The sequence below is a fragment of the Patella vulgata genome, chromosome 7, assembly GCF_932274485.2.
Source record: "Patella vulgata chromosome 7, xgPatVulg1.2, whole genome shotgun sequence".
NCBI classification, from domain to species: Eukaryota; Metazoa; Mollusca; class Gastropoda; family Patellidae; genus Patella; species Patella vulgata.
The window spans coordinates 8,675,600-8,702,176 of record NC_065885.2 but is presented as its reverse complement, the minus strand read 5'-3'; the positions used below and the strand labels follow the sequence as shown (position 1 = coordinate 8,702,176).

Below are 26,577 nucleotides of genomic sequence, written 5' to 3'. Positions count from 1 at the left end.
TTGTATTCCATATAATTGTGTCATGTGTTATAATTCATCTTATTTAGTTTCATTTCACATCCCGTAGCATAACTCTTGTTTTCTGGAGGCCCCTGCTCATTGGGTGGGGACCGTTTTCAACATTCATTAAAAGAAAGAAATACATTATGTTTAGCCTGAAATGACCACAGTATCGGCGTACAATAGGATCCCCTCAAATCAATATGGCAATTGTAAAAAAAGGAACGTGCTCGAACACAGCTCATCAGCTGGGAAACACATTCTGCACCCAGTAATCTATCTACTTTGGGTATAGATCTCTGCCTTGAATGACCGCCATATGTATACTATTTTGTAATGTGGTTCTAGCCCCTTTTACTTCTTTCATAGACACAAAGAAACATTTAGATTTTATTAAATGAAGCAGAATAAACAGTTAAAAATTATCTTATCGAAAGTATGCCCTCAAAAACAATTTGACATAAACCGTTAAAAATGGAAGCCTGTATAGTACTCACGGGGAGTGTTGGCAATGGGATAACTCCGGAAGGGAATGTCGATGAATGCTGATTATCGATAGGAAATGTCCTCTTATAACACGAACACCTCCCACGTTCGTCACTTAGTATGTCTCTTTTAATATATCTCTACCGTGAAATATCTTAATCTGAATAAGATATAGTCGAATAATATATTCAGAATACAATGTCACTGTCATCATAAGAATCACTTTCAAGTAAGACACCAAAACAGGTTGCGCAAAGAAGCTTTCGGATTTGGGGTTGTTTTTATTTTAAATATAATTTATTCCTCAAAGATATATCCATAATATATATTTACAATCGATGTTTTTTTATAAACAGTATGTTATTCACTGAAAGCTGACTGAGGAAAAGACTAGTCCTATATTACCCCATATCTATATGTTAAAATTAATATATAAGACATAATTTAATACCTATCAATAATGCATGACAACATAGCTATAAATGATTATAAACAAGATAATAAATAAATGGGTATGGAAATACAGTTATAAATAAGTTAAAAATAATATACAAGTTGGAATATTACGGCAAAATGGCTATCTTTCAAATAATGGCGTCCCATACTATGACGAAATACTCAGAAAAAAATGTCAGCATTGGTTTTGTGTCATCAAACATCAAAACCTACAAAATAAAGCTTGCTCCACGACTTCTATACTCGAAAAGCTGACGGATTTAAATTAAGGATCGGACTGCAACAGTTTTGAGGAACCAACATTTAGTACTAATGTGTTTTAGCCATAAGTCAATTTTATATTTTTCTTCCAAACTTAAAACTCTATCATTGTTTAGAATAATTTTCGGATATTTATCAACCATATACTTATTCCAAACACCAGTCGGTGAAATCAAAACTAACAAATTAGTATTTGGAATACCAGATTCGTTCACGACATCTCTTATAGGCGTTAATTCAGAGTTATTTAGACAGAAATCGTTTAGATAGTTGTCAGTAGCCACTGCGATAAATGCCTTGCTCGAACAAATCGCATTTTCACTTTCAGTTAAAACTGACCTTCCGGGCAATATATCCTGATGTTTAAAAAACACACGTCACCCTCTTTCCTTTAAAATAGGAAGAATTTCGTCTTTAACGAATATAATATCTCGATCAGAATAAGATAAATAAACATCATAAAGTTTAACAAATTGATCCATGGGAGGAATTCCACACAAGGCTCCCGATCTCATATTGTCATCTAAAACACGATCACCATATGTATAAATCATTACCTTGTTAAATAATAAGATTTTAAAAAATAATATTGTTTCAGACAAACTAAGTATAAAATCGGTTAACAAATCAATATAACCTAGGCCTAGATATCCTAATATTTTGAAATATCTGTTTAATATGAATATGATCATAAGAATAATATCTCGTTTAAACCCAGAACGGTATTTGAACATTACATGTATATCGGTTTCGATCCGTAACATAATGCTGGAGATGTTAAAAAAAACTAATAATTTCTTTTGAAATTTTGAAAATCTTTTTTCAAGCCGACGATTTAACAGATCCGTGACATAATCATTCGTGATAGTTTCTGCCCGGTAATATAAAAATAAATAAAAGAGAATGCTAACAACGACACTAAGAACAACGAAAGGTCTGGTCTCTGCTAGAATGTGTCCAGCAGTAGATTCATTCAATTCCAGGGGACCATTATTAATTGTCGAAACAGTAAAGAATCTGTTATCATATAGCTGTGATTTATCAGCCAAGACTTTAAACACGGTAGGATATTCAAACTCCTTTGTCTCTGATTTATTCAACGCCTTGTTAAAAATTTGTCGACGTATAAAAAACTTGTAAGTTCCGTATCCATCTGGACTGGGACATATGTTCATCTCCAACATTTTGTCTGAGTGATCTATTATCTTATCAAAAGTCAAAGAAAATGTTTTCTGCTGCCATACAATCAAGGGATATAAAATCCACGAACATCTGAATATATTAAATTTTTCCGAAGGCAGTTTGTTATCTATTGTATAATAAATGTCCAAAGATTCCCTGTGAGAAATACCAGGCAGCAAGAAGGTTAGAAATCCACCTATAGCCACCACGCTGCTGACTGTCTCTGCTGCCGCAAATCGAACAATAAAATACGTTGTTATGGTTTGTGTATTTCCACCACGACACATACACTGGTAATGACCTAAATCGTGTTTGTCTATGGTCGATATATGCAGTGTTGACGTATATATATATAAATTAATACTAGATGTCGTTATTTTGTGTCGATGATCTCCTGTGATAGGAATTCCTGTTTCTTTAAACCAGGAACACTCTTTAAAATCCTTAATGATAAAGTTAAAAGACAAATCTATGTTACCGCCTTTAAAGGCCCTTACGTCTGATCTAGACCAAGCTTCAACCTCAACCATGCTGTCTTTGAAACAATCAGGGCAAAGAACCAATAGACTAAAGAGGGGAAAAAGTATAATAATAATAAAAAACAGTAGAATGAACGCACGACAAATGTCCCATTTCCAATCTAAAGTTATGCTTTTTTTACGAAACAAAAAACGATGATTTGCTATGTTCATTTGGTTTAGATCTTCCGATTGGTCCATCTTGACGATTTCCTCGAATGACGATCAAACCTGAAATAAATGAACAACATTTTGTTGATAATAATCATGATCTTCATCCATTAACCAATATCAGAGCTGATGAAGATGTACATAAATCGTAGACGGTTTTTGAAGTTCGTTATTGTTTCTTATTTGGTTCATGCACATTCTTATTGTTGGCAGTAGTTTATAGCACGTCCACGAAGTTTCTGTTTGTCAAAAGCTTTCGTGGCGGGTAAACCCGTTGTAACTCTTTCGTATCCTCCGTTACAGCTTCCTATTTGATTCTTTGACACTCAACGTTCACGAATGTCCCGAATCCACCTGGAACACCCTACCCTGCCCCCCGCCCCGAAATGGCACGCCCTGCTACAACGCATTGCGCGGCCTTGCAGTGACAAAAATTGTGCCATGGTCGCTTAGAAGTATCCGAAATCAACTATGAATCGGCAAACACTTTCTCGGCTATGTAAATGCCCCGCTTGCTTCCAAGAATGATGCCCATAGAGCAACGGGAAGCTTACAAAATTGGCGGGTTCTATCCCGGTGTAGGCCGAGAAAAATTCATCGGGATTTCCCGGCGTGGTACGCCCTTGTCAGTGGTGCAGGACGGGGGCCTGACAAGGACAGTTGTCTAATCGTTCGGATGGGACGAAAAACCGAGGTCCCGCGTACACGTTGGCGTGCACATAAACCCCATTTCATTTATTTTATATACAAGTATAATACATTTGTAGGGTTTATCTGCTCTCGAATACCAGATAGGCACCAATAGCATTACATTATGCGGTTCAGGGATTAAAAATGTATTACATTTGTAGTGCCTAATAATCTGGCTCGGTTTTCGAGATAATTTAACATTTACCGGAATGTTGGTCGCCATTTTGTATTTATGTTAAGTAGGAGAAAACTGATTTCGATAGATTTTCATTAGGTGAATATTGGGGTCACAATGAGTCGATATAAATTAAAAAAAAACTTTGGTTACAAGGTAAAGGTAACTTAACGTTGTACTCGCATGTACATACCTGTGAGTTGAATCGATATGGATATATATCTGATAGGAGAATGGTGGATTCTGTATTTCTATCTTCTTTACTCCTAGATTAATATTACTAAATATATAATATAGCATGGAAAAACCCATATACGTCAGATTTTTAAACTGATCCGCAGTAAATATTTACTCGTATCACCACAGTCAATGAGAGGAATGAAATAGGGACATATTAATGAGACGTAAATACTACAATTTTACAAAGGTGTGTACTAATTATAAAAACACGTGAAAATGGTATCATGGCAACGGAGTTGTATGTGTGTGCAAATTTGCATAGTAATTTTACTATTACCCCGTACAGAAATATCTATGAGCTTATTTGCATATATGAGTAAATGTTGTACGTGCGATATTGAACAAAATATCCCAATCGATTTTGCTACCATATGTTACCAGCTTTGTTAATAAACTCTTAAGAATTGTTGAACGAAGCCATTTTGCAATAAGTTGTAGTTTGTAATTTTATATCTTCGATTGAAAATTTTAAAATAGTCAAAACCGATAAAAGAAACAAAACCTGTTTACTTTGAAATTTTTTTTACTCTTAATCACTATTAAATATTTCTATAAGTGTATTTCTAGTCAAAATGTATTTGTTTGCCGTTTAAATCCAAGTTGCTTTAAGGGTCTATTGATAGGGTGCCCCACCATAAATAAATATCTCCAAATATCTCGACAATTACACCACAATATTTATATATACCGCAAGCCTTAAATCAGTTTCGCAAATTTATAGTCACTAAATAATCGGTCATGTTGTACTTAATAATAAACTATGACCATTTAACCCTCGATAAAAAATAGACTGAAAATGGTTACGAGTGTCGGCCATTTCATCCGGGTACTTTGAGAAATAAATAGGTTACGTGCTCTTGTTTTGAAATTAGTCTCGCTTAACCAGTCTACCGATCATTCTCCGTCGATTGAGCAGCCGGGATAACCAAGACTATTTTTTTTACGCAACATAACAGAAAGCTGGAACAAGAAATTGAATTTAGAAACACGCATGCTAAGGAACTCAAGTAAAATGAAACTATTGCTATAGTATCATGTTCTTTCCTAACCCGAGTGTTTCAAAGATATTATTTGTACTCCTAACGATATAGTCAATGATAAAGCAATTTAACGAACGTAATTTCTAAAGCTACTGCAATAACCAAAAAGCTAAATATTACTGCTATTCAGAATCGTCAACCACAGATTTTTACGACTGTAATAGTTAATAGATGTGTAGAGAATTTCACGTGCGATGACTATTTATAGACTCATAAACGCTTGCGCTGAGTGTTATCGCACCACGTGACTAGCCCGAAATCCCTTCGAGACAAGCCACTGAACCGAGCACATTCGCTGCATGGGGCACCCTACTATTGAAGGTGTTTATGTTATTGGTCAGTAACGTCACAAGAGCTGGCAATTTGACAATTACATTGATCTATTACTCAACTTTGTAAGTTTTATTTCCGACCTCATTTTATAATTACATAATTGCTTGTGTCACAAAATGCAGTCCTATGAGAATTCTTAATTTTTCGGTTTCATCGATTCGGCCTCTTCTATAAAATGACGATATTCTACATGGCTAAATCTAATGTTGGATGTTCAGACTCTCGACGACGATCTTATAGGCTACCTGATGTGCGAGGCTAGACTAGAGGTCTAAAGTGTACGCATTTTATCTAAACAAGTCATGGATTCAATCACAAGTGTATACCCTCTCTCTCTCTCTCCCTCTCGCATTATATCACCACTCCCTCATTATCGTAATATGAACTGGAATTCGCAATATAATTAGCAATGCTATGTATTATATACAAACAGCAACTAGAAGCTGCTGTAACAATGTTTTATGTTTATTCAATTACATAATATATTTCCATATAACAGATTTAATTATTGGATACAAGAACATTTTTCTTGTAATATCTTTTTCATATTAGCCATAGTCTGCCTCGTGTAAAACCCCAGATTCTCGAGTGACTGTTTACAGAATTCGTTGACTTTGCGCAGAACCCTTTCTTAAATAATTGTGTCATTAGATCCGTGGAATATCCAAAATAGATATGCCAAGTCATGCCATGGGACTAATTCAATTACCGTATCCATTGTTTCTTGCCCACCCTCCTCCCTGGAAAATCGTCACGCTGCCAGGATGGTCTATATCCTGTTTCGTCTGTAATTGTTCGTCACCTTAGGCTAGTGTAGTGTTTTCTTACCGCACTAACAATTTTGGATTTCCGCCAGTGCTTTAATTGTTAGTCAAGTAAAGCAAAAACTGAAGACAACAACTATTTTACAAACAAGTTTCCTAATAGCGATAGTTTTAACAGCGCTAACCCTGATTACATCTCGTGACCTACGACGAAATCTGCAGTTGGCCATGTGAAAACCTTTTATATCTATATACCATCCAGATTAGCCAAACCCTAGAGTCACTTGATTTGCAGTCGTGATGATGTGGACAATGTAGACTTGATCATCTGCTGTAAATGTGTAGAACGACATTCCAGCGAAGAATTAATTTTACTGGATTACAACATGTAAACAGTCATAACTTGATCGACATATTCCTTCAATCGAGCAGGATCACGTTCGTAAGCAGATGGTATAGAATGATGACTTGAAATGTCCCGACCAGATAGAAGCATGGTTAAATGGAGACCTGTTGACATCGCTGTGTCCAGACGTTTCTGCGTGTTGCCTCTCTTAGAAAGTTTTTAAAAAATGACACGTTCTTCGCTATTTAGTGTTGGTAGTAGTGATAGATCTCCAAGCAACGCAAATGACCATGTCTATATTTTCCAGTTAATCAAAATGACGGGTTCACTGCCTAGTTTCAATAGTGGTATTCAAAACCCATGTCGTGTTTGATGTCACTAATTGCAAAAAAACCGAGGCTGCAGATATGCATAAATACCAATTAGGTTTTTTTTTTTGGTACGTTTTTCCTTTGAAATAACATTCAGAATGACTTAGAATTTCATGGGGCCGGCAATATGCTATTATTCAACTTTTTTGCAATGTCATTCTCATTTAAGATGTGAAGGAGTAATAAATAAAATGTGATAACCCATAACCCCACAAATTTATCTGTATCTAAAACTCACTTTAAAACATGTTAAAATTCCATGTCGTAAGAAGAGAGGGCGGATAATATTCTTCTTTTGTCGTAATTAAATCATACGTGATGAATGTGTGAGATAGCGTTATTTAACGTCCGGGTTTAAATTTATACATGTTAGAAAAAGGCCAAATCACTTATGTAGTAACACTTTCCTGGTCGCGGCTTTCAAAAGGATCGATGTGATACTATGGTCACACTTATGTTGTTTCACTACTTTCCTTTGTCTCGAAATTCACGTTGTGTATTTTTTTCACTCCATGATCAATTAACTCTGGAACACCGTGTTGTTATAACTATGTTTATATGTCTTTATAATATCCATAATACAAAGGTTATATACAGGAAACTACATACATGGCATTAAATATAAGCTAGATATAAGTTTCCTACCACTTAGCCTGTGTTTTGTAGCGAGAGTTAAGCTCTTCTTTCCATGTTTACATGAAGATCACCCCGACCTCTAAGCCGAGGCGCCTAAAGGTGAGGATCTCTAGGACCACTGCATGTTGTATTTATCCCAGCCTCTAAGCCGAGAAGGCTGTGTCTATGCTTTCTAAGAACCCCGCATGATGTCTATCCCGGCTTCTAATCCGAGGTGGTTGGACGTCCTTCAAGGAACGCCGTATGATATCGGAGACAAATTTAATTGCGCCCTTTAACTTATATAAAACATTAAGATACGTCAGCTATTAGGGCAGACCATTACCACATTTGGGTAACCAGGTTATGACGTCAATGACTGATTTTAATCTACGAGTTATCTAGAGATTACCTACAGATGGGTGACGGGTAGATTTTGGCTAAAAGCTAATTAAGGCATTTGACCAAATGCCTAGGTGTTTGGCCAAATATCTGGTTTGATAGTTTGAATGTAACAGATATATGCCATGCTAAGGTACAACCAGCGGCTGCCAGGCAGAATACGCCCACATTTTCGAGAGATGGATAGAGAACAAGCTAAAAAGAAAGTGATTTTTCCTACAATCAAGGGCCATAATTCAGGAAACTACAATTCGATATGCGCAAATATCAAAAGGAACCGAAATCTTTGGGTTATAAACTTACATTTCAAGTTTCAACAAATTGGATAAAAATTGTGACCTCTATAGGGTCCACAACCTTGATATACCATATTTTAAAGCTATTTGAGAACGAGGGGCGGCCATTTTGTCTGTCAGTTTTGGGCCTATTTTCACGAAATTCGATCTTAGCCGTCCTTAGGGTGTAACGGTGATATAATAATACGTTTTTTTAAATAGGATAAACATTATGACCTCTATAGGGTCCACAAGCTAAAAACGCGACTTTTCGTACAATCAGGGGCCATAATTCAGGACGTTACGGTCTGATATGCACGAATATCGAAAGGAACTGAGATCTTTGGGTTATCAACTTACATTTCAAGTTTCAACAAAATCGAATAACAATTGTGACCTCTATAGGGTCCACAACCTTGATATACCATATTTTTACGCTATTTGAGAACGAAAGGCGGCCATTTTGTCTGTCAGTTTTGGGCCGATTTTCACGAAATTCGAACTCAGCCGTTCTTAGGGTTTAACGGTGATATAATAATACGGTTTTTTAAATCAGATAAAAATTATGACCTCTATAGGGTCCACAAGATAAAAACGCGATTTTTCGTATAATCAGGGGGCATAATTCAGGAAGTTATGGTCCGATATGCGCAAATCTTGAAAGGAACTGAGATCTTTGAGTTATAAACTTACATTTCAAGTTTCAACAAAATCGGATGAAAATTGTGACCTCTATAGGGTCCACAACCTTGATATACCATATTTTTACGCTATTTGAGAACGAAGGGCGGCCATTTTGTCTGTCATTTTTGGTCCGATTTTCACGCAATTCGAACTCAGTCGTCCTTGGGGTGTAACGGTGATATAATAATAAGTTTTTTAAAATCGGATAAAAATTATGACCTCTATAGGGTCCACAAGCTAAAAACGCGATTTTTCGTACACGCAAGATAAGCCCACATTTTACCTAGCGGGCCCACAACCTTATATATTCAAATGTTTATTTTTTTTAAAATTGGTTAAAAATTGTTACCTCTGGGATTATAATCCAGGACCGCACGGTCTGATAAGCGCGAATATCGAAAGGAATTGGGATCCTTAGGTTATAAACATACATGTCATGTTTCATCAAAATCAGATAAAAATTGTACACAAGCTAAAACGTGATTTTTCCTACGGTCAGGAGCCATAATCCATGAAGTTACTGTCCGATATCGAAATGAATCGAGATCTTTGGGAGATAAGGCTATATGTCAAGTTTCGTCAAAATCGGATAAAAATTGTGACCCGTATTCAGTTCACAAATAAATTGTGGACAGACAGGCGGGCAGAGGCAACGACAATAAAAATGTGGGCGTATAAAATCAACAACTAATAGCCGATATTCGAAAGGGAAACCACCTAACAGATCTAAAGGACATAAATCTTATAAAAAAAAAACATATACAAAATAAAGCAGCATTTAATTTGGCCATAACCAAACCACTATTATATACTGTTATTCAGTAAATTTATCTCAATGAAATTAATTTTATAAAAACATTCTCGGCAATCTATCCAATAATAATAAGGAAAACACTCCGCCCTGTTCAGTTAATTTAAATAAAATTTATAGAAGCATTAACACAGAAATAACAATAGGCTAAATGCACCTGGAATAAGATAAATACTTGTTGAAGTAGCTTTGCTATAAGTTCTGTTGATATAGAGCGGTTGATAATGTATTGATTAAATAGAAGATTTTTCTTTATCCAACATTGTTACACTTCGGTATTGGAAAACATATGAAGATTCCAGGGGAAGAACGATCTAAGTCACATTTTTGTCTTTTCACATAAAAGGCAAAACAGACTTTTGGACGAGAATGCTTAACGCGAACAGAACACCGAGTGGGTTTAATTACAACTTCAAAATGATGTTTAATACGAATCATAATTACCAGTAATTACAACTGACTTCCACTTTTCAGCCAAATTAAGGGCCTTGGTTCGATGTGACTCCGATCGTTTTTACCCGAAATTGATTGTTCCACAGAAAGCTTATACAATTTGCTACTAGATGGCGCCATTAACTGGGGTTCATTGAAAAAGTGACTTAGACCGTTCTACCCCGAGACTCTTCATATACTAATGATTTCACATAGATGATATTGTGACCATCTCCATAAATCAAATTTAAAATCTATAAATCTAGCACAGAATGAAAGCTATGTACATTTTAGTTTGCCCACCAAACAAATTAATACTCAATATTTACGCGGGGACGAATAGGTCAATCAATAATACGACCTCAGATTCGTTAGCGAGGAAACTACCGCCGTAGCCATAAATCAATTTCATTTTTCTCCTCCTTGTGTAAAAACTGGTCATTTGTTATTTTAAGTATTGTATATTTATCAAATATATGCTTATTCGAAGCACATGTTGACGACATCATAATTAGCATATTATTCGGAATATCTGATTCGTTAACGACATGTTTTAAAAGCGGTAATTCGAAGTTGTTTCGACTGAAATCTTTCAGATAGTTATCAGTAGCCACCACAAGAAATGCCTTGCTCGAACAAATCGCATTTTCACATTCAGTTAAAACTGACTTTCCGGGCAATAAATCGCAATGTCGAAAAAACACCCGTAACCCCTTTTCCTGAAAAATTGGAAGAATTTCGCCTTCAACGAATAAAATATCGCGATCAGAATAAGATATATAAATATCATATTCTTTTACAAAGTTGTCCATGGGAAGAATTCCACCTAATGCTTCCGATTCGACAGTGTTATCTAAAACCAGTTCTACAAAAGTACACGTCGTTACTCGGTTTACAATCATTAGTTTAAATAATAATAATGCGTTAATTTCAATTTTATATTGGTATGTACATTCTAATATTTCGAAACTGATTAATCCAAAAAATATTAGTATTATGATGATAAGAATAAAATCTATTTTCGTTGGATCACTGTTTCTGAACTTTACAGCTTTATGCACAGTGCAACGAATATATAAACCAATTAGAACCTCCTTTAGAAAACCAGAAAGTCCTTTATTTATATCATGGGTTAAAAGTGAACCAACAACAATATTCGAAAGACTTTCTGCGTGTAGAGTGGTCACTATAAAAATAATAAAGCAAACAATAACATCTATAAATGAATTAAGTCTGGTCTCTGCTAGAATATGTCCAGCAGTAGATTCATTAAATTCCAGGGGTCCATTATTAATTGTCGAAACAGTGAAGAATATGTTATCAAATAGTTGTGATTTATCATATCAGCCAAGACTTTAAACACGGTAGGATATTAAAACTCCTTTGTCACGGTTTTATTCAACCTCTTGTTAAAAATTTGTCGACTTATAAAAAACTTGTAAGTTCCGTATCCATCTGGACTAGGGCAAATGTTCATCCTGAACAGTTTGTTAGAATACTGTTTCACCTTATTAAACGTTTCTGGAAAAAAACCTTGCCATATAAAAAAGCTAGATGCAACCCACGAACATCTGAACATACCCTTTGTTTTTATGGGTGGCTTATCATTGACTGTATAATATATGTCCACATGTTCCCTGTAAGGCAATCCAGTAACAGGTAATGATAAAGACAGAATTGTTCCAATGGGTACAACAGTTATAACAGTCTCTTTCCGAAATGGTTCAACGTGATACTTTCCTGTGTACCGATTACAATCGCATTTATCTTGGGTAAAACCGTTTTTATTTGTGGCCGATTTATGCAAACCAAAGAAAAGGGAACTAGTGTTTGGTATCCTGTGTTTTTCATCTTCGCTCATAGGAATACTTTTTGTAAACCAAGAAAATTCTTTAACATCATTAGCGTACCAGTTACATGGCAAATCTATGCCACCACCATCAAACACTCCTACATCTGTATTGGGCATAGATTGAACTAGGCTGTCTTTAAAAATACTGAGCGAAGAAACAACGAAATAAAAGTAGGCAAAACAAACTGCAGTAACGCTCACGTGAATGGGCACACGGACAATGTCCAATTTCCAATCTATAAAGTTACGCGTTTTTTACGAAACATCACCCGAGGATTCTCCATGTTAAACTGAACGATTTCGTCGAATGATTCTCAAATCTGAAATAAATGAAATAATTGTTTAAATACTGTTTAAATGGCTGCAACTGGATGTTTCACACATTTAATTATTTTCGGCATTGTGAAGTTAGCTCGATTTTCGATATTTGTGAATATTTCTGTTTTGATATTGGCGAATAACGAAAAACAGGTAGCTCATTTTTCGATATTGTCGAATAAAGAAAAGCAAGCTACTCGTTTTTCGATATTCAGATTTTAAAATAAAAAAGAACAGATTTGATGGATGGATAAAGAAACGCATTTTATTAAATCAAATAATAAGTCTAACATTATAAATAAGAAAATAGTATATGAAAATGCCTGAGCTGTGGATTCATTATAGAATATCTCCAACACATATTTGACTAAATCAGTTTTCTAAAACGAATTAAAGATATCATCAATGACGATGACTGGGTAGTGAATTCACATAAAAACTGATCTTTCTTCTTGTTTTTTTTAATATTGGATTGGCGAATGATATTTAAACTTGAATCTCCAAATAGCAGTCTGTAATCGTATACCAAAATACTGCCCCCAGAACACATTGCATTCAATCTGTCTCCTCAAACGTACTAAAGATATCACAAATGAGGATGCCTGATCAGTGAAATCACATAAAACAGCGCCTTCTCCTTGTTTATTTTTTACATTGGCGAATGACAAAAAACGATTTTGATTAAATTAGGTTTCTAAAATGAACCAAAGGAGAAAGTGCAGTTTTTATGTAAATTAACTGCTCAAATATCCTCATTTATGACATCATTAGTTCGTTTTAGGAGACAGATTGAATGAAATGTGATTTGAAGACATTCTGTAGATTAAAATCTGTTATTTTTTAATTTAAGTCTAAATATCGAAACACGATATCAAAGAAAAAGGAGAAAGTGCAGTTTTTATATGAATTCATTGCTCAGACATCTACATTGGTGATATCTTAGCTTGTTTTAGAAAACTTATTTAACCAAATGTGTTTTGGGCACATTCTACTCGGTTTTCGTTATTCGCCAATATCAAAAAACAAGGAGAAGGTACAGTTTTTATGTGAATTCACTGCAGTCATCCTCATTTATGGTATTTTTAGTTCGTTTTATAAATCTGATTTAATCAAATGTGTGTTAGATTTTGATCTTTTAGAGGCATTTAGTAACTGGATAGAGCAATAAACTATAACACATACTTATGGAAGAACAATTACTGATTTATTTGGGCGACGTTTCGAAGAGTATTCTCTCAACGTTTTCAAGCAAGTACAGTAACAAATGTGTAGAGCAATTATATATAGACAAGCAATAACAACAATTCAGAAACCATGCATGACAACAACAAGATCAAAGGATTAAAAAACAACATGATCAAAGGCAATATACATACGACGGATTATAGGGGTAAATAATTTTAATTGGACAACCAATCATGACAAATGAGAAACCATACATGATGTGATTGGCTAGGTGAGGGTACATCAAGGGAATAATAAAGGACTGATAATAGGGGTAAACATACCATTAAACCAAACAAAAGGGAAGCCATACATGTTACGAAAACATCAGAGGAGTAGTGAGCTACATAGGGATTAAATGGTTAAGCCATATTTAAGTGAATTACAAAATATTAGTATTAAAATGCACACAACATAGCACACCTAATGATAGTCCAACATTCTTCCTTCCGACAGACTCACACATACATTTATTCCTAGGATAAGTACAAGAGACACTTAACTGTTTACAAAGGATAATTACATAAATGACCATAAATAAGTGGTAAATGTAAATATTGGAAAGCCACACCACAGTCCTATCCACAGGCTTCTAAGTAATTATGTCCTGCACACTCCTTCCCATTAGACACACACACTTATTAAAATTAGTTCTACAAATGGATAACGAGAATAAACAAGTAATACACATGATACGCGAACTAAGTAACTTAAGCACGTATGGAAGTCTAGGCATGTACACATTAGTTAAGAATTAGTTCATCATACGCTCTTGGGAGGAATATTCCTGTGTCGCGATTGAGGTCTGGTTTGGATCTCCTGATGTGTATTGCTTCCATGATTTTCCGCGTCTTTTCGTTGTGTTGGTTGAGGACTAGGGTCTTAGAGGACTGGATTTTGTGGCCTGGATTGGACTGGAGGTGCTGGGCAACTGCTGATTCTGCTGATTTATTATTCAATTTAATAAAATGTGTTTCTGAGTTGTTCTCTATCCATCTCTGGAATCTGAAAATCGAAACACGAGCTACTTATTTTTCGACATTCGCCATCATCCAAAACGAAAATCGAGCTAACTTTACACTGCCGTTATTTTTAGTTTTTTTAAATGTTTGTTTGGTGGTGCTCTTTTACAAAGCACGCCTCCAAACATGTCTCCTTTGTCTAAATTAGATGTCAATTCTTACTTGTTGTTCGAGATGAAATCGTCATTAGGCTATATACAATAACTATTTCCCTTTGGAATTGGTTTAATCCCAGCTTTAACTGGCGACGGTGTGCTAGTTAGGCAGCTTCGCCAAAGTTTCGGTAACTTACTTTTACTTTAGCTTTCAATTTTGGATAGGTACCACTTCCGTTAAATATAAAACTACGGCAATATTTGATATTCAAATCAAGATCTCAATGTGATGTCTAAATCGGCATTAACAGGATTATGGAATAGGGTTACATCATCTAGAAAAGGCACTACTTCGAAATTTCCACCATGTAAAAAGCCTAGATATCTCTACCAATATCACAGCTTTTACACCACCCGGGATCGCAGAATTAAAGCGTCAAGGAATACAATTATACCATTTAGAAAAGAGTCAGTTCGCAGCGATTTACGTTGAAAAAGAAAACCTCGCTTCATTATGATCTTAGAATACTGTTGTCACTGAAAATATTGCATGGATTGTAGAAATGTGTGTGACAATAGCACCCAATGCACATTCACAGAATCCATGCTATGACTACAGTACCTTAAGATCATACAGATTCGGATATTCTTTCAGCTTATAGGAACAGATTCGTTTCCCAGCGTACTTTAACGTTTTCATACTTGTGTTAAAAAAACCCAATCTGATCCTGTTCCAAATGATAAAATTGATTTCTTGGACCTTCTACATATATGTTTAAACAGCAAAGATTGCGATCTTAACTGGTGCAGAAGCTGGGATACTAATTTGTGACTAATTTATTTTCCAACAAATCATGTTCTGTTTCTGATAAACCTAGTTTTTAAAAAATGCACGTTTGATTTTTTTTGATTTTTTTTTTATTTTGTGTGTGTGTCAATTAAAGATAGACGTTGACATGGTACCGTTTGTAGATGGAATATCTTGACCCTCAAAATGTAGGTTTAGATACTGAGATATAGGTTTTTACATAGCTAAATTCTTGAAGATCCAAGATGGCCGCCATACCATATTTGGAGAAGGCTGTGCCTATCACAAATGAGAAGCTAGTGTTAAATTTGTGGATTATTTGGCGCTTTTTTCCGCGACCTTCACATCTATCTCAATTCCTCTCACAGTCTCGCATAACAACTTTTGGTCTTAGAAGGAATCATTAGTGAGCAGAAATTCGCCCGTGTATCTGTTATCTTTTTCGACGTCCCAAAGTAAACGTACGGTGCTAAGACCACCTAAAGATAAATTTTAAATGTGCCTATTATTAATTAGAACAGGTTTCGGTTTAGATTTTATATTTTACACTGACATTTATTGCTTTAAAGCTTCCTAGTGAAAAAACGGAAAATCTGACCGTTTAACCCCCGGGCTCACAAAGAACAATGGTGAATTTAGCAAGTTTACATTTTTATTGAAAAAGTGATTAGTTTCAATCACTTTCAGCATGTTTTCATGATACAAGAATGGCTGCGCATTCACTTTCAGTGTAAATGACACCATTTGACCTTTGATCCCGAATATCTCTTAAACGACACAACAGCGGACTTATTACCACCCGGCAACGCATACTACGCAAAATTTTATTACCGAAAAGTTTGGTCTGGTTTTGTGCCCATTTGATGGATACCTCCCCGCACTGAGCCTCGCCGGTCTATTATATTATTTTATTAAATAATGTGCAGAAATAGGAGAGAGAGAGAGAGAAATGGGGTTTAACGTCCACTCGACACAAACTAGGTCATTTCGGGACTAACATATGGTTTAATTTTATTTCAATAATTCGCTTGCGCGTAGGGGTCTTTAGCAGTGGGAGGAAACCGGAGGACCCGGAGAAAACCCACGAGGTTCGACATGCAGAAATAGGGACGATCCTATTGCTTGTATAAATAAAATAAAACCAAGTACGAACAATCCAAACCATAAGACAGAATTCGAAGTCCTAAAAAACGTTATAGGCAAAATAGTGTATTCAAGCAAAATAGTGTAATCATGACTTACTCTCATTCAACAAACACTATTTTATAATGCACGCTTGAAAGGTTTGAATAAATGGATGTTGTGTTTATATTATCAATGTAAGGTGTGGTGAACATCTAAAATTAGAAACAACAGTTTCACAACTTTATATACCTAATGTTACTGATTTATACAGAAATTGGCATATTTATAACAATTAAAAATCTTTGGTTCAGGTCAAATAACGATTATTGATTATTAATGAGGTTGGCTTTATACGATTAAATTTGCCAAAAATAAAATCTTAGTCTTAGTTTAAAAGTTTGTCTTACGGTGTCAACAGTGAAACACAAAAAGGTTAAATCCCCAGGCTAGTTTTTTTTCTATGGGTGTAAAATTTCTCGAAGAAAACAGATTTTCCTCACATACAAACAGAAAATCAAGGTACAAATCCCGTGGTTCTTCATTCTCAAAAAATCAAATGCCTTAAAAGTCGTAAATGAAACACCATATCTACCCTATCATTTGAGGGACGACGGCTTTACTGTGGTTTGTTAACTGCAAAATGTTTATAAATCTCGGTAGTTTTAATCTATGTCACCAAGTTAGAACCAAGTTAACTCTGTAATCACATGTGCATACCTGTGAGTTGAATCGATATGGATATATATCTGATAGGAGAATGGTGGATTCTGTATTTCTATCTTCTTTACTTCTAGGTTAATATTACTAAATAAAAATATATCATGGAAAAACCCATAGACGTCAGATTAATAAACTGATGCGCAGTAAATATTACTCGCATCGCCACTGTCAATGAGAGGAACGAAATAAGGAGGCGCCAGTACAGCACTATGTTCGCATGTACCCGTATACATATCATGCACTTTTACAATAGGTGTCTGCTAATTACACTAAAATTTGAAAATAGTGCTATGACAACGCAGTATGATGTGTGTGCACATTTGCACACACGTAGTATATTTACATCATGTAATGCGGTAGTACAAATGTATAATTACACTTGTTCATATCAGCATAATATAAGCACAAGACCTCACATTTTTCATCGGTGCTGTCAATCACTGTGGTCTTACAGATCATGTTATATTATCACCACGCTAGTTCTCTGATCGATCATAGAATTTCTACCGGAGGGGGGGGGGGGATTTATCGTGACCGCTTACAAGATGTCACTGAATAGGAGTTGCTGCTCATAGAGATTCTACTGTATATTCACCATATTGCTGCCATAGCGGGGGTTGTGTGGCTGAATTATGATTAGGTGTGTCATTTAACAAATGGTGTGGTCTGTGTCCCTAACTTTAAAATGACGAAATGTCTTCTCACTGCTAACGACCAATTGGAATACAATTGACTGTTTAATGGCACGACAGCACCAGGTTTTCTTGTACAATGCCAAGTTCAAGGCCAACCAACCGATACATTTCGAAACCAATAATACGCAATAAACCCATTTTTTTCACCTCTCTACGACTGTCTGGCCATGTGCAAACATTGCTGCAACTTATGAAAGTATGTCCATTGATATTGTAACCGCTAGTTCATCCTGTCAACAGTGTTCAGTTTCAAAGCGTATATGCTTACACCCTAAGGGCCCACATCGGAAATGTGCACTGCGCGGGCGCAGTACTAAAATTTATTAAAATTGCATTTTAAGTTACAATCGATCTTCGTGAAACACGTAAAATTTAAAATTTAATTTTGATTTTAGTGATTTTACCTAAAGTTTTGTGAAACAGGGCCCAGATCTATATTTCATTTTGAACACGTCAATGATAACAACTCTTCCAGATCCTAGTGTAGTAGACAAGTAAAACGAAATTTTGAACTATAAAAAACGAAACGAAATAGGATCTGGGTTTTAATCAGATTGATTATTAAGGTATAGCATGTTTGATTAATGGGGAAATGAATCTGATAAACAATTTTGCGTTCCCCATTTTTTCTTGAATTTGTTTACCTATTGCTAGAAAATTTCCCCTTGGCAGTGATGCAGGACAGAGGGCTTGGAAAAGACAGTGAGTTGTCGATTGGATGAGCGGCACAGTGAGGTCCCTTGTACACATTGACGTGCACGTTAAAGAACGCTTGACAGTTGGAATTCGGAATAAGAGTAGACCATAGTGACGTTCTCCGGGCAAAATATCTCCCAAACCACCCGCAGGTTTGCCTGGTGTGTAATTGTTTATCTGTTGTGAAGACCTCCTGCACTTACTGTTGTACTATAGAATATTGAAATAACAATCAATCAAATCTTTTAAAAATTTTGGGAAATTTTATGGAATTAATACTTTCAAAATTGTCGTTATTTTTATCGGAAATTGATACGAACATTCATAGCGTTATATTATAGTCATATTCCTGAAGCAATGGCCCGAATAACCCCTATCTGGCCATTGCTGGATTGGCTTCTGATACTTGAGCTTTTGAGGGAGTGTGTCTATTCTTCCCGTTCAATCAAATCTGTCCCACGTACAGTCCTTCGTTTAATCTGTGTCTTCCCTAAAACTTTGGACAGTGATTTAAGGTATTAAAAACGGTGAAAGTATTGTTCGTTTCCAAACATTATTATTTACATGGTATCCGTGTTGATAGCTTCGTTTGTCACGCAAATATTTTTTTTGCAATATTCTGCTATGCACTGGTTAATTGGGCATAATAAAATAAAATCTTGAGTCATGACGTAATGTTAAGTAAACATATTTGATCCGATTTGGAGCTCTGTTTAAAGCGTAATGGTATTGTTACACAGTTAGCAATTAGTTGTTAATCGGACTATTGAACAGGAATCTGCTTCCTTTACAGCAGTGTTAAGTGGGATTAGCTCTAAACACTGCGAGGAGTATGTATTATAGTGGGACATTGGTTCTACAGAAAGATACCGAGTTTGTAAAAATCGTCTTGGATTTGTTAAAAAAATAATTCAAAATCGAAATTGTTAACTTTATTCGAAATATTTTTGATTTTCCGATTGCTAAAGCGCCCCAAATTTACAAACCAACAGCTAAGATAGTCTTTATAAACCAAGTTAAAGCTGGGAGATAATTCTACCAAATCTCCTCTTCGTAAAAGTCTTTCACGAGTAAAATCGCCATTTATGCCTTCAAGGTGTAGGAGCCACGGTTGCTAAGTGGGTGGAACGTGGGCTCGCTAGCCTGGAGTTCGCGTGTTCGATCCCGGCATTGGTCGAGAAAGTTCATCGTAATTTTCCGACGTGGCTGCCCCTTGTCAGTGGTGTAGGACGCAGGACCTGACAAAGGCAGCTGTCTAGTCCTTCGGATGGAACAAAAACCGAGGTCTCATTTATGCATTGGTGTGTATGTAAAGGATCCCTTGCCAGTTAGAATTCAATATAAGAGTAGACCATAGTGCCTCTGTCCGGGTAAAATTTCTCGCATAGCACACTGTGCAGCGTATGCCCGTCTTCATTAGCCAAGTCGGAGCAGAACAGTAGGCCATTTAAACTCCATTTCATTTCTTCAAGGTCTATTTATACTAATCTTACATCCACGTTTACCCATTCAAATTGTATATCTCCAATCATCACATAAACAATATTATCAGCAACATGTATTAGTGGTATCAGATGTTCTTACAAGAGTAAACTTATCGTCAAGTATCTTAGACAATCCCCCCATAGAATTTTTTATTAACGAGTTGTGCATGCGTCGCAAATAAATATAATAACAACGTATAATGATTTATTCATATAACTTGGCGTTTATTGTGTGGACGTCTATGTTATTAGCTATATTTTCACATAGGTGTTTATGTGTAACACAGGGACTGACCGTAATTTAAAACAAGAAAGTTTTTACCTGGTAGCCAACATGGTAGATGTTATATCCACCAGTCTACTATATATTAACCAGTTTTATGATTATTGACAATTTTCGAAGGGGCAGCACACAGGTCAGTAAACATAACGCACCAACTTTATATGGCTTCTTTCACTGTTAAACTGATACCGTTATGAACCCAGGTCTTTCGCTGTTAAACTGATACCGGTATGAACCAAGGTCTTTTACTGTTAAACTGATTACATTATGAACATAAGTCTTTCACTGTTAAACCAATGAACCTAGGTCTTTCAATGTTAAACTGATTCCATTATGAACCTGAGAGAGAGAGAGAAATGGGGTTTAACGTCCACTCGACTAACATATGGATTTATTTCAATAATTCGCTTGCGCATAGGGGTCTTTAGCAGTGGGAGGAAACCGGAGGACCCGGAGAAAACCCACGAGGTTCGACAGGCGCCCCTACTCCTTGTCACGTACAACCGGGGATTCGAAACCACGCCAGTCGACTCAATGACAGACTTTATGATACACCGCGCGCACGCTAACCATTCAGCCATCCAACCCCTCCCCCCCCCATTATGAACCTAGGTTTTTACTGTTAAACTGATTCCATTATGAACCTAGGTCTTTAACTGTTAAACTGATTCCATTATGAACCAAGGTCTTTACTGTTAAATTGATACCGATATGAACCAAGGTCTTTACTGTTAAATTGATACCGGTATGAACCAAGGTCTTTCACTGTTAAATTGATACCGGTATGAACCTAAGTCATTCACTGTTAAACTGATACCGGTATGAACCTAGGCCGTTCACATGCTGTTAAACTGATACCGTTATGAACCCATGTCTTTCGCTGTTAAACAGATACCGGTATGAACCCATGTCTTTCGCTGTTAAACTGATACCGGTATGAACCCATGTCTATCGCTGTTAAACTGATACCGGTATGAACCCATGTCTTTCGCTGTTAAACTGATACCGGTATGAACCTAAGTCTTTCACTGTAAAACTGATACCGTTATGAACCTCTGTCTTTCACTGTTAAACTGATTCCGTTATGAACCTATGTCCATAACTATTGAATACACAAACCTGACCATTGGTACTCTCCCATTTCGACTACATCCCATTTCGACTACGGCTTATAACAACAGATTATACAGTATTGTGGTTTTATTATCCCTACTTATATACCCTCTCTATAGCTAAAATAGATTCTTCCATAAAAACACCCCATTTCGACTACAGCTTATAACCAGTCTCAAAACCACCGAAATATTGTGTTGACGAGACGTTATTCTTAATTCATCACTCTGCTAATCTTGGCGAATTTGATCTTCAATAGTTGCTTTATTTCATTACATGTTAAATACACTGATGTATCAAAAACTCGGTGGTTTGCTTCAAATGTATTATTATCACCAATTCTAAGTCTTTTTACAAGGAATTCTACAGATTTTATTTATTTTACTGCTACTCTTACTTGAAATTTACTTCCGGTTCCACCTAGTTGGAGACAAGACCAAAGCTATAGCCCACTACAATCTGATCTGACATAGGATTTCGAACACTTTACTTGGCCTACGAGAATGAAAAATGAATTTTCTTCCACTAAAAAATATTTTGATTCATGTGTTCACTGTATCTGTCTACCGAACAATCGGAAAAGGAATAAAAACAATTTCTTTAGAGATCTTTTCATTCTAAATGCGCTTCTAAAGGTGGAACACAAATACGTTTTTAAAAGAAATTTCGAAACTTCCATTGTTCCAACACACCAACTTTGACATTTCTTAAAAGCATATAGCTATTACATTGAGAGTAGAATTATACAACGTTTGGTCTCTTTTTCTTGAGTTGCTTCCTTTTTTTAGTGAGTTTTTCATTATGACATAAGTCTCACTTCAGGCCCGGGACTCTACAGTGCAGTAAAAAAAACAAATCCAGAATCAACTCTCTAGAACCTCGGGGTTTTGATTTTCAACAGATTTAAATACCAGTGTTAGTTAATGATTTAATTCAAAAATGAATAATCGAGATTTTGTTTATTATCATAACAACGGTAGCGATGACAATAGAGACAACACTGTTCTTCATCAGAATGAAGTTATTTTTCTGATATTTTCAACATATATACCCCTTTCATCATCTATTTTTAACTATTATAGCAAGAACCGTCAGCTCTAAATCTTATATAATGCATTTTTTAATAGGTTATTTATCTATGGCGCTGTTATATTTACATTTAGCTTTAAAGAAATAGTCAAAAGTTTTTATGTTTAGTTACTTCTTTTATTCTTATTAAGTTTATTAACAGGGGTGGATTTTCAACATTCTGTTCAAGTGTCGGGTTGATACAACTTTTCTTGCTGTGGCGTGTGTTTCGAATTCGAATAGTAATAACGCCCTTTAAGTAAACCTTAAATTTCTAAATTTATTTGCCTTGATCCGACGACTCAATGTTTAATAACACAATAATAATGTCAATTTGATTGCCAATCCTTTCACAATTTTTGAAAGAAATATCCCACACAGAGAGTTAATCTGTTTTCAGTTTCTATATATTCATTAGTTTATTACGTTATTCGTGTATTATAAATACTACAGTTTAAGAGATCAAAACATTTCGCTTTTACACACCAAACAATACACGTAGACCTAAATACGCGTATAAGAGAGAGAGAGAGGGAGAGAGAGAGGTTGATGGGGGGGGGGGTGCATTACTATCTCAGAGTCAAGTTATGTTGCGTCATGTCAACATGTTATTATTATCATGTTTTTGTTACAATGTTATAATGATATTGTTACCATGTCACCATGTTATTGTGATCATGTTATTGTAACCATTTTATTGCACCAGGTCGAATCCCCGGTTGTACGTGACAAGGAGCAGGGTCGCCTGTCCAACCTCGTGGGTTTTCTCCGGGTCCTCCCATTTCCTCCCACTGCTAAAGACCCCTACGCGCAAGCGATTTATTGAAATGAAATTAAACCATATGTTAGTCCCGAAATGACCTGGTTTGTGTCCAGTGGACGTTAACCCCCCCCCCTCTCTCTCTCTCGCACCAGGTCAACCTGTTATTATTACCAGGTTACCATATTATTGTTATCATGCTACCATGATATTGCCACCATGTTATTATTATCAGGTCATCAGGTTATTGTTACCATGCTATTATTACCATGTCACCATGTCACATTTTACCATGTCATATGTTACCATGCTATTGTTACCATGTTAAAATTGTATTACCACCATGTCCATGTTAGTAGATAATCTCACTGCTTGGATTCTATCAGAATTCTGTGAAAATCAGGAGGCACAGGCTTGTACTGACTTATATCCTGGTGGATATTTATATTCATCATTTCGATGGAACTGAACTATTTTGAACTGATATTGTTTTGTAGATTTAACTTTCACAGTATTGTAGTTAGAGACGAATTTGTCAACCACTCATATAGTTAGAGACTTTAATATCTAAACAATACTATTTATATTTGTAGATTTGATATGGTATGATTTGATTTGATATGGTATGAAATTCCAGGCTGGTCTGTGCTAATTTTTTTCAGAATACTAAACCCGGATTTCGTCAACTTGCAATCAACGAAACCATCATGGAGGCGACTAGTTTTACTGTTCGAAAAAATAAAAAAACTTTACCTTTTTCATATAACATTGTCCATGCTTGTACTTGTTATTTCCTGTGTTGTCTTAATTTCGAATTACTTAACACGGTTATAACTACTCGTATTATTAACATCGATACTTTTAATCTTGAAAATAGTTTTCACCGGAAATATGGCGTTATTACTACATCTTCTTGGTTCAACAATGGTGGTCACCCTATCAAGGAAGATAATGAAACTGTTACAGCTGTGGTGCCTGTAGGCGAAATTCTAACCATTTACCTAAATGTTGCTGCGGTCGAAGAGATGGACATTTATTATACTGTAAATGATGCACCACCATTAAAAACACCTTCTAGATTCAGATGTTCAAGGCTCAAGTTATTTCAAAGGTCATGGGCATACATTTACCTCGAACCGTTCAACAAAATAATCAAAATTAAGAAAGATCATTTCAAAATGAAACTTTGTCCAAGTCCAGATGGATACGGAACTTACAAGTTTTTTATACGTCGACAAGTTTTTAACAAGGCGTTGAATAAATCAGAGACAAATGAGTTTCAATATTCTACAGTGTTCGACGTCTTGGCTGATAAATCACAAATATTTGATAACATGTTCTTTACTGTTTCGACAATTAATAATGGACCCCTGAAATTGAATGAATCTACTGCTGGGCATATTCTAGCAGAGACCAGATTTTTGTGGATTATTGATCTTATCGTTACTGTAGCTATCGGATTTGTGGCTTTCGTCATGGCATTATTGAAGTCAAATATAATTTCTTTGTTGTTATTCGCTTATTATCAGTTGCCTGAACCCCGAAATACTCATTTCTCAAGTGTAATAGTATACCATACGGGTGTTGTATACTGTGAATACAAAATAACAAAATTTCAGATTTTAATTATTGCAGTTTTCCCCAACTTATTAAGGCAGTATGTGACGAACATTACATTACGGGAATGTCTTTTATATATTGGTATAGCATATGTCTTTTACTTTATATTTCTGAACCATGTATTGACTTTTATGTGTTATGAACTAGTTCCATGTGACAATCGTGAATCGGAAGCATTGGGTGGAATTCCTCCCTCGGATCAGATTGTTAAAGTTTATGATATTTATATATCTTATTCTGATCGCGATATTTTATTCGTTAAAGAAGAAATTCTACCAGTTTTACAGAAAATTGGGTTGCGGGTATTTTTTCGACATCACGATGTATTGCCCGGAAAGTTAATTTTAACTGAATGTGAAAATGCGATTTGTTCGAGCAAGGCTTTTATCGCAGTTGTTACTGACAGATATCTGAAAGACTACAGTCGAAATAACTTCGAATTATCGCTTTTAAAAAATGTCTTGAACAAATCTGATATTCCAGATAGCAATCTGCTAATTATGATTTTCCCGACTTGTGCTTGGAATGAGCATATATTTGATAAACATACAATAATTGCTATTGCCAGTGATACCGTTTTACACGATGACGAGAAATATGAAATTGGTTTATGGCTAAAACAAATTGATGATGACTTTAATGTCCTCGCTATAGAACATGGTTAAAGATGTACTACGGGGGATTTAGATAAAGAGCTGGCCGTACTTGTCATAATAGATCCAAATTAGATCACGAAAAATTAATATATTGAAAATTTCTGTCAAATTACTGATTATCTGTGACGTTACCTGTCTTTTAAGTCTTGACAAAAAAATAGACATTGACATTGCTGATTGTGAAGTACCATTGCCTCGATAACAAATGAAGTCTGGAGTTTTATTCCTTTGGTCGGTATAGTTTCCATGAGTGCCCGTCACCTTCTCGATTAACGCAGACATGTCGAACATAATCTAATCTAAGCCATGATTTCACATTGGAAGCTTCCTGAATAAGGAATATTGGTAAAGGGCCTGCAACGGAGAATCAACACCAGCAGTAGATTCATTCTGATTGACATACAAGACCATAGAAAATAACCCGTTTTCTATGATTCACTTACTATTTTGCAGTCTGCGCACCCCCAAACCCTCACCTACCGCCATTTATTTTAATGCTAATTCTTCTTGATATTTATATAACAGCCTGAGACCAGGACTCAAGGGGAGATAATGAAGTGTTTTGTTTTCTCTGTTCAGTTTAAGATTGTGAGTGTAGCTGTTCCTGGTTTAAATAAACACTAAATAATATTTATGTTGTCATTACCCCAAACAACACAATATTTATACCCGAGATTTTCATTTTTCCTATAGTTTCAATACCAGTCTAGATTTAAGTAAAAATTACAAGAAACAATTAATTGATTGCATTGTATTGTATATTTCCATCTCTACATGGTCCATAAT

The 26,577-nt window shown here is 35.6% G+C and overlaps 2 protein-coding genes across 2 annotated transcripts; one reads left to right on the top strand and one right to left on the bottom strand.

The window, feature by feature from the left end:
- Window positions 1–473: 473 nt before the first annotated feature.
- LOC126828868 (uncharacterized) lies at window positions 474–4,209 on the bottom strand. Its single transcript, XM_050558944.2, has 2 exons — window positions 4,133–4,209; window positions 474–3,134 (listed from the first exon to the last, which is right to left on the bottom strand). The coding sequence occupies exon 2, from the start codon at window positions 3,102–3,104 to the stop codon at window positions 1,581–1,583; it is 1,524 nt and encodes a 507-aa protein (XP_050414901.1). The 5' UTR covers window positions 3,105–3,134; window positions 4,133–4,209; the 3' UTR covers window positions 474–1,580.
- Window positions 4,210–20,567: 16,358 nt separating this feature from the next.
- LOC126828867 (uncharacterized) lies at window positions 20,568–26,577 on the top strand. Its single transcript, XM_050558943.2, has 2 exons — window positions 20,568–20,707; window positions 24,109–26,577. The coding sequence occupies exon 2, from the start codon at window positions 24,223–24,225 to the stop codon at window positions 25,798–25,800; it is 1,578 nt and encodes a 525-aa protein (XP_050414900.1). The 5' UTR covers window positions 20,568–20,707; window positions 24,109–24,222; the 3' UTR covers window positions 25,801–26,577.

What these genes read in the sequence shown, in the direction of transcription:
- LOC126828868 (XM_050558944.2), bottom strand. Translation starts at nt 3,104, where the DNA reads ATGGACCAATCGGAAGATCTAAACCAAATGAACATAGCAAATCATCGT.
- LOC126828867 (XM_050558943.2), top strand. Translation starts at nt 24,223, where the DNA reads ATGGAGGCGACTAGTTTTACTGTTCGAAAAAATAAAAAAACTTTACCT.